The sequence below is a fragment of the Fukomys damarensis genome, unplaced genomic scaffold (genome assembly GCF_012274545.1).
Source record: "Fukomys damarensis isolate Sample0158 unplaced genomic scaffold, DMR_v1.0_HiC HiC_scaffold_12, whole genome shotgun sequence".
NCBI classification, from domain to species: domain Eukaryota; kingdom Metazoa; phylum Chordata; class Mammalia; order Rodentia; family Bathyergidae; genus Fukomys; species Fukomys damarensis.
Genome location: NW_022900924.1, coordinates 57508300 through 57517772, shown reverse-complemented (window position 1 = coordinate 57517772; position 9473 = coordinate 57508300). Strand labels below are relative to the sequence as shown.

Below are 9473 nucleotides of genomic sequence, written 5' to 3'. Positions count from 1 at the left end.
CCCTTCCCACTTCCCCTACACCTTTAGCCCTTTTCTTCCTATTTCACATTATCAATTACACAATTTGTATCTTACCTATACTAACTTTTCACACCAGAGAAACTATTCTGTATATATGCATGTGTGTCTTATTATTACATAATTACTTAATGACTTCCCTAATGATGAATGCCAGAGTTCTATCCATTTGAATTTATTCTAGAACTTTATTGGTGTGGTACTGCTTCACATAAGTGGGCCAGGGAGATCATTTTTTGATGGTATTTATTGCAATGTTTTAAAGATGAAGTTAAGCCGAGCGTGGTGGCGCACGCCTGTAATCCCAGCACTCGGGAGGCTGAGGCGGGAGGATCGCTGTGAGTTCGAGACCAGCCCGGGCTACATAGTGAGTTCCAGGTCAGTCTCAACTACATAGTGAGACCCTGTCTCAAAAAACCAAAAGGAAAATAAATAAATAAATAAATAGATAAATAAATAAATAAATAAATAAATAAAGATTAAGTTAATTAGGGACTCTTAGAATTATGATCTCTGTAATAGTTGAGGGCTCAAGGTTTCCTTTAGCAAATTGAAACCACCAAAATTAATTTGTATGTATTAATTACTATATTTTTCATTTTCATTGTGACTTAATGTAACTCACATTTGCAGGTAATGGAAAAGGTGGAGAATCTATTTATGGTGGATATTTTAAAGGTAAGGCCTAGTATTTTATGGTCTTTTCTTTCAGTTCTGTTATTAAAGGAAGTTTGGTCATATACTTTTAATGAGAAGAAGTTTACTTATAGTTCACTTTTTGCATGAAACTAATGCTGCATGAAAATACTTTATCTGCATGAATTTGGGGATAAATTATATGTTATATGTAACTTTAAATTGACAAGATTAATTAAGGCTAACTTTATGGTTAAACATGACTTTCAGCATGGAGGTTAGGCAACTTTATACATGAAAACTCCTATCTTCCTGCCTAAAACTGTCAACATATTCTTTTGTTTATAGAGAATGTGGTCTTTTGCAAAATGAAAAGGTAAGAGAACAAAGCTCAGTAACACAAACTCCAATTCTTTTTCCTTGCACCCTTCCTAATGAATTTATGGACAGTCTGGGTCAGGTTGTGTCTGGATTTCTATATTGCTTGAAGACTTGGAAATTCTTTGTTATTTCATACATGCATCTGTATCTTTTTTCTTTTCCCAATGGGTTATTAGTTCTACACAAGGGAAGAGAATCTAGTTGTGTTTTTCCCCCTAAACAATGTAATTTCTTTGAATAAAAGTTGGTATTTCCTCCTTTCTCAAAGGTTTGTATGTTTTCTTTTGTGTACTGGAACTATATGATTGTGTTTTATTCCTACAGTAGTAGCATTTGCATAAATCTAACTACTGCACATGCCCCAAAAAGCCTTAGAAAAGTCAGTTGCAGAGATTTATAATGAGATCCAATATTACTAGGTTTTAATGCTTTAAAAGCTTCAGTGTTATAATAGTCTTTTATATTTCCTTTGGGAGAAAATGGATTACTACTCTTTTTCAGAAGGCTGTTCCCAAGGTAATCATTTTTTAAAGTTTTCTATGTTTCTGTTTGTTTTAAAGAAAGACTTGCTTGTGTGAATATTAACGGAAAATTTAAGTTAATTTTAAGGATGTTTCTGCTGGAATTAAAATAATCTCCAAGTGATCTTTAATGACATTTTTTCCTTGAACTAGTAGGAAACAGCTGTTTAGCTGGTTGTATTAGCATGTTGTAGTTTGAACTTAATGCTATAGCCCACTTGAATGGGGTTGTTCACTGTGGCGATACTTTTGTACCTTAAAATTGTAGTTTACTCTTTAAATTTTATTTTTACAAAATTTTCTTCCTTGTGATCCCCACACACTTAATGTAGACATATCCCTAAAATTTTATGTTTTCTGCTCTCATAGTCTAACTTTAATTCATTTGAATAATTAAGTTCACCAAATGAAATTGAACCACATAAGAGGAATATTAGAGTCCATCCATGTGTAGTGCATTCATCAGACTAATTGATGAATGGATATAAGCTAATACTATAGGGATTTTTTCTAAAAATTCTTTCTAGTTTTTCCTGAAAGCTGATAGTTTATATATCATTTAATCAAAAAATGTTACTTCTAAAAGTGACTATTCTAAGGCTGTTTGTATAAAGTATTAAATACATGTTCTTTTCTTCAAGGCTTTAATTAGTATCTTTGGCCATTTATGCTCTTGTTATTTGATTAGTTAAAATTTTTTTTCTAAATATTTCAAGTATCTGTACTGACCAGAAGAGAAATTTCATCCTTTGCTTTCTATTTATTACTTAAGCATTACTTTAGAAGTGGTTAATAGTTGGAAACTGACAAATTTGTGTTTTCTTCAAACAGATGAAAACTTTATTCTCAAACATGACAGAGCGTTCCTTTTGTCAATGGCAAATCGAGGGAAACATACCAATGGTTCCCAGTTTTTCATGTGAGTAGGCATAATTCAGAGTTAAGTTTTTCCTAAACAGAGAAGCGCTGTTCATGAGAAAGATGGTATAATTAAACCAACTTTAATGATAACATTTTATCAACTTGGGTTTTATTATTGTAATGTTGTAGGGTGACTGGTAATCTCTAACATTTGCATTGAGCATATATCCTGGATTTGAAGAATGGACAAAAAAAATATTACTTGAAGATATGTTATTTTAAAAATCTACTTTCATCATAAAAAGAAAAATTGGCTTCAGCCCTGACCACATTTGAGGGATTTATTTATAAAACCTAGATCAAAATATAAGCTATTGAAGAACATTTAAAAATTGCTCATAGTGTAGGATCAAAGGTACCCTTGGGATGGAAGGAAGTCAATGTGAATAAACCATTGCATGCTTTTTTTTTCCTCTCTCTCTTATTTACTGTTGCTCTTTGGGCCAGTTTTGAGAATAGTACTATTTTCTGCTGTTGTATTGAAATAGTATTGAACCAGCATTTTAAAAAACTCAAAACTTTGTGAGGTTTTCCTGCATAATTGAATTAATTTAATGTTCTTGTCACTTCTGCCAGAAGTTGTAATGAGATTATCAGGAAATTTCAGACTGCTAAGTTTGCTTTGTAAAACACAAATATCTTCATGTGGTGGTACATGCATGCACAACTAAAACTTATTTCTCATGTGAAAATTCTAAAAAAAGGCTTTTGGCATACTTGTAGTTATATGTTATCTAAAGCCACTCCCAAATCTGTTTGTCCCTTCATATGAAATAAGAATGATAATTGTCCAGCAGGAGGTTTAATGCTTTTGATGAGAAGTAAATCTCATTTGTACTATATATGTTGGAGAAATATTTTATTTATGGTTTATCAGTAAAAGTTTTCTTTGACATCTTTCTAAATGAATAAACATGAATGGCGCTTCCTTGTCTTTAGAGGAATAAATTGTTCATGCTTTATTAGAAAAACAAACCCATATTTTAAATTGGTCTGAAAAATAGATTTCCAGCGTGATCTGATAAAGTTCAGATAAGGGACATGTTGTATGTAAGAATATCTAAAAAATGGAAAGTTATAAGAAATGATTGTGCTTGGAGCTATACAGAAAAAGCCCAGCACAGTTGTTCCGGTTTCTTGATTCCATAGATTATCAGTTATCAGACCTTTTTGCTAGAGTAGTTTTCTACTCCTAACCATCTTAAGGGCCAATAAAAAGTAGAAATGTTTCAAAAGCTTCTCAGGGTGACTTTATGTAGTACCTGGTTACTCTTGAGGTTTCCCATTTCCATTTTTAAGCTTATCTGAACTGTGAACATGAAAAACTAATGATTCATTCATTGGTCAAGAAGCTACCATCTGAGGGCTCTAAAGTTTCTTTTCAATTTCCTTTCTTATGGCATTACATTTAAAATATGATTTATCAGGTAGCAGCAGCTTCTTGCCATCATTGCATACAGATTACCTTGTTTGCAAAAGGTTAAGTTAAAACTGGTACATTTACATACATTAATTAAAATCTAGACTAGAGGCATTTCAGGAAATTTTGAGTATTTTGTTTTTATGTTACTTAGTATTTGTCTTTCCCATGAATGTTTAGTAAAGGCCATCATTGTTTTCTACACGGCCTCATTTTACATTAGACTACTTGTTTTCTTTTGTTTTAGTTTTTTGAGATGAGATATAAGTTGCCCAGGCTGACCTCAAACTGGTGGTGATCCTTCTGCCTTAGCTTTCTTGAGTAGCTGTGTGTGCCACTACTTTTTGAAAAATGTCAAATGAAAATTTTAACATTAGTATGTTAGGATTGAAAATTTTAAACTTGTTTTCATTATTAACTGTAGGTAGCACTAATATTGCTATGAACTTGTGATCAAGATTTTCTACTCTCAGTTTGGTCAAAATTTAGTTTGAAGTTTACTTCTAGGAAGAAATTTGCAGTTAAAAAAGCAGTCTTGGAAGTAATTTTTTTGATGAGTAATTCTCATCTTTCTTTTTTAAAAGAAAATTTTGTGCCTGTACTGTCTTTGTGCTGGCTAAAAATACCACGTCCAGTACTTTGCATGGTAAAATCAAACTGATACATCACTGAACAAAATGTATCCTTACTTTTATTGAAAGGATGGGTTAAATGGAGATGTGACCCCTAAAAGGAAAATCTTTGAAAGTCTCTTGCAAGCCCACACCCTTCTGGTGCTGGAAGAGTAATGCTCTCTGTTTAGGTCGTGCCTCATTGCAGGTATTGGCGGTGACCGACACAGAGCTAATTGCTGATTCCCAGGGGTAGCCACCGCCTACCAGTGGCCTCAGCTCCTCATGTGCACTGTGAACAGCAGTTCTGAAAAAGAGTTAAGGATGGATGGTAATAAAAGAACTGCCTGTTTTATAGACTTATTAGGACTTTTAATATATTTTTATTTTGCACTGTTGCACTTGTAGTTTAAATTATAAATCTGTTACTCTGCAGTTCCCAAGGACTATTTGGTGCTGTTAGTGTGGGCGTTTTGCAACACATTGCTGAAAGATTCCTGTGCTTTGAGCATTGTTTTTTTTTACTTACTCAATTGACAGCTGCCTTTCCTAAGGCCTATGTCATTTTTATTCAGCATAGTTTTATATTATTACTCTTTTTGGCTGGAACAACTGTATGTATGATGAAAATCATATTTTCATCTATAAAGCTGTTGATAATTTTTACCATAACTAATTACATCTACCACTATATTAGTCATAATGATTTTGTTTCAAGGGTCTTCTATAGAAGAAAATTGATACTTTTTGAAATGGTAATCGCCCAAGAAATGTCAAAGAGTTGAGAGATGGTACTGTCCCCATGAGTCATTGAGGAAACAAGTGTCTGTTCACACTGAAGCATTTTTGAAGGCATTCTACAGCTTGGGACCAAAGTTACCAAAGTACCAACCAAGTTACCAAGTCATTTAGTATTTAGTGTTAACTCATTTAGTTCTTTTTATTATTACTTATTTTCTAGGTCAAAGATGAGGAAGAAACCACAATAAAATCTGTAGGGAAGGAGATGGACCTCAGTGGTGGAGCACTTGCCTGTGTGCACAGGGTACTGGGTTTGATCCCCAGCATGGCAAAAATAAAACAGCTGTTAAAGTATAGTTTTATTAGAGTGGAGAGAGATTTCAGAGATCATGCGGACATTCTTTTAGTTCTCTAGATGATGTTAAAGAAGGAAGAACAATGATGTAAAGACCAAGTTATGCAGACTTTACTCACAATCTGGAAGAAACTGTTGGCTAGGAAGAGAATGCTGCACATGATAAACTGAATAATCACCCACTCTGAATTTATTTTGTTAAGTATTGGAAGTAGTGAGGATTTTGCTGGAAATTACAATGCTACTTGGGAAAATGTTTTTCCCTTTCTGCTATTAGTAGCAATAATTGTGGTTCTAGTTTTCATTGTTTTTATATATATTTATTAAAAAGTTGAAGATTATTCTACATAAAGTACTAATTAGGAAGATCAGGTAGATCATTTACAGCCTTTGTTATTAATAGCTCTTCAGGATGAGGACACTAAACTAGCTTCCAAGAAGCCATGGTTTTAGTTGTATTTCCTTTGTGCCTTGAGTTAGTTTTGTCTTTCTTGTTTATAAAGTATCTATTCTTTAACGTTTTGCTGTGAAAACATGGTCACAGCAAGAAGGGTTCCTGTGTAGACATTGTCCTTCCTAGAGAACATCTAACTGTGGACTGATTGTCACCAGCGAGAGAGGTTGCCTCACAGAGGCCAGATGCTCTTACAACAGGAGCTGTGGGTCCTTAGTCACAGCTGTAGAGTAGAGGCCCACAGAGCTGTGGAGGACAGTCCTTGTCACTGGTCACTGGTGTGGTCACAGTAACCTACACACCTGCAGTCCTGGCACGCAGGAGACAGGCAGGAGGACCACAAGTTCTAGGCCAGCCTAGGCTATATAGAAAGACCCTGTCACAAAAAAAAAAAAAAAAAAAAAAAATTTTGGTAGGGTTATGGTGCTGGGTATTAAGCCCAGGGTCTGGTGCTGCCTAAGCACACACTCAACACTGTGCTCCACCCAGCCCTGTGTCATGTTCTGGCAGTCATAAATAGGGCCAAGGGAGGAGTACAGACATGACATTGCAGTTTTCTTCATCACTGAGGGACTAGACTTGCAAGTGGCTGCACAGGTAAATGAATGGAGTGCCCACCCCAGCAGAGGAGCAGAGAAGGCGGAGGCTGAAGGGCCATGTGAGGCTGTGTCAACATCTGAGGTGCAAAGGGAGATTTGGGGTAGAAATGTTATTCCCACCACATTCGTGTGGGGGGGTGCTAGTCAGTATTAATAGCCCGAGGAGGTTTAGCTTTTTCCTCCCCGCTGTTTTGGACAGGGTGGTAAAAAACCTTCATGAGCAAACATGTTTGTTGCACTCAACCATGAGCAGTCTCTGAGTACCCTGTCGTCCCTGACATCCACGCTTAACGTTAGCTGGTGCTTATATGGCACAGGCGTTAGCAGCATGGAAGAAACTCTGTTTCTGGTGACATCCAGCTCTTTTGTATGGATGGAGCACATGAGCAGAGTGTGCAAGAGGCTGAGTGAGTTTTCAGTTGCTCTCGTGTGAGCTGTGTCATTGTGTACAATTTGGTGCCCCTTCCTTGACGGGGGTGTGGTTTTAACACTTGAACAAAAGAAACATGTCCAAGACTGAGTTAGAAGCAGGTTATCTTTAGTTCCTTCTTTTTACCATTTTACACTAGAGAACTTTTTTACATTTATTGAAAACTACATTATTTCAAACATATTTCTTTTTTGACACCCATGTGTCAAAAGACTTTATAAGAAGTTATGCTTTTTTTTTTTTTTTTTTGGTACCAGGGATTGAACTCAGGACCTTGCACTTGCAAGGTAGGTGGCAGCACCACTGAGCTAAATCCCTGGCCCAGTGCTTATTTTTTAATAGTCTAAGATTTAGTTTAGCCGGGGATTTAACTCAGTAGTTCTGCTGCCTGCCTTGCAAGCAGAAGGTCCCAAGTTCCAATCCCCGTACCAAAAAAAAGCAAAACAAACAAAAATTGTAAGATTTAATATGTCTGAAAACCTTATAAAGCATTTTGTCCATTCTGTAGTAGGACTTCTGGTCTGAGTAGTAATGTATATGTTTAAGATTTAATCAGTTAAAAGTGATCAGACAGTGTATGGTCTTTGAAGAAAAAAAATCTTTATAATGGGGAAAATCAGATAAGATACAAATAGAAAACACGGTGGCCAAGTTTTAATAGCACTCATACTTTCATTTCTCTTCCCTTTAATCCTCTGAGAAAAATCCCTAAAGTTCCAGTTACATTGCTTTATGATTCCATTGCTATTGTATTAGTGACTTACAAACTTCAAAGTATATATTATAGGCATAATAATAACTACAGTCCAAACAACCTGAAAACCGTCTGTTTTGATATGTGGCTGAAAACAAGGTTTCCAATGTAGAAATATGAAAGTTTCTTTAACTGTATAACAGACATTAGTAAAACGTTCCTTGAAATTTTGTCTTGAATTATCTTAACTCAGCCTCTTTCCCCTGAAGGTTTGATTTTTGACTAGTAGTGCTGTAACTGCTCTTGGGCATTCAGAGTTTTATGGTAGTCTTCTTAGCTAGTTTCTGGGCTTTTTGAAAGGAAGTGTGATGTTTTGTTACTAGCTTTTATTGGCATCCTGTGTTAAAATATTAAGGATCTGAGCAGAGCCCTCCTTTAACTACGTTAAGGCTTTTCTTAAGCATGTTTTATCTTTACATAAATATCTTTTGTGAAAGAAAATTTAGAGCCCTCCATTTAAAAAAGCTTTCTCGCTTTGCATAAAATTCTTAAAATATTTAATTTCAAAGTTATATTGATATTAAAACATAGATTCAGTCTTGTCTTAAAAGTGTATTACAATTTATTTCTTGCCGTTTTTGTGTAAAATTTACAGAAAGAGTGTTACACCGTGCGCTCCAAAGGTAATGTCTCATTACTCTAAGGCTCTTTTTCTTTCTTTGCCTTTATGTCTTTAATTCTGTCGTTACAATGCATTGAAACATTTTAAGAAAAATAACTTTCTGCCTGTTCTGTATAGCAGCAGTACATGTACAACAAGTGTGTTTTATTGTTGTGGTTAATCCTGAGAAGTGTATCTTAATTTCAGTCTCTTGTGTACAGTAAATTTCTTTCTACACTCTTCCGTTGGGAGAGTAGAATTATATTTTATATTATGGTTTTAGATCTTATTGCAATGTGGAACTAGTAATGTCTGCATAAGGCCAAGAACTTCTCTGATAATGATATAAAAAATTTAGATTGCTCTTTGGAATAACAGTAGCAATTTTCAATTTCTAGGATTTATAAGTTTTAAGTGAACCCTTGCTCATGTATTTTTAAAGTAGATTCAGGAGGAAACTAGAAAATTAGTATCTCTATGACAGGAAAATAAAAATGTGTAACTATTGAAAGAGTTTAAATTTGAAATGTTCTTTGGTTGTTTCTCCCTAAGGTATCTTTTAATGAGCATGTATAAATGTACACATTTGTGATAATCTCTGGCCGCCTTAAAGTCTTCTTTCCCTAGTGTCTGTCACTGCTGTGTGGCTCTTTAAAGAGCTGCACAGTTTTGAAAGGGAAATAATACACCTAAGAGTGTGTGAATGCTGCCCTGTTCAGTCATGCCATGGGGCAAATCATGCTGCTGCCCTTTTATTACCTGCTTTTTGTAATTTTGCTGATGTCCTTTAACCATGTAGGTTTGTCAGCCCAGTACCAGTGAGCCTTCTTTACATTGGGATTTCTACTCCCAACAGGCTTCTTAAATATTTTCAATATTCTTAGTACTCACTTAAAATACTAGTTCATATTTCTGTATCCTGAATTGCAGATGCAGGTAAATTATTCACATCCATTTGGGGGCAGTCTCGGCAGGTGAAAGAAAGAGTTGATTCTTTTCTTCATTTTCTTCACTCCTACAGTGAAGGATCA

General features: G+C 35.0%; 1 protein-coding gene across 5 annotated transcripts in view; it reads left to right on the top strand.

The window, feature by feature from the left end:
* Nktr (natural killer cell triggering receptor) overlaps positions 1-9473 on the top strand; it is a 27728-nt gene that overhangs the window by 1726 nt on the left and 16529 nt on the right. For 4 of the 5 annotated variants that reach the window (XM_033762647.1, XM_033762646.1, XM_033762645.1 and 1 more), the window contains exons 3-4: positions 652-696; positions 2388-2475. In XM_033762647.1, the coding sequence (XP_033618538.1) occupies positions 652-696; positions 2388-2475 (133 nt within the window). Of the gene's footprint in view, positions 1-651; positions 697-1002; positions 1031-2387; positions 2476-9473 lie in introns of those variants that run through there. The other variant, XM_033762648.1, reaches the window with a different exon arrangement.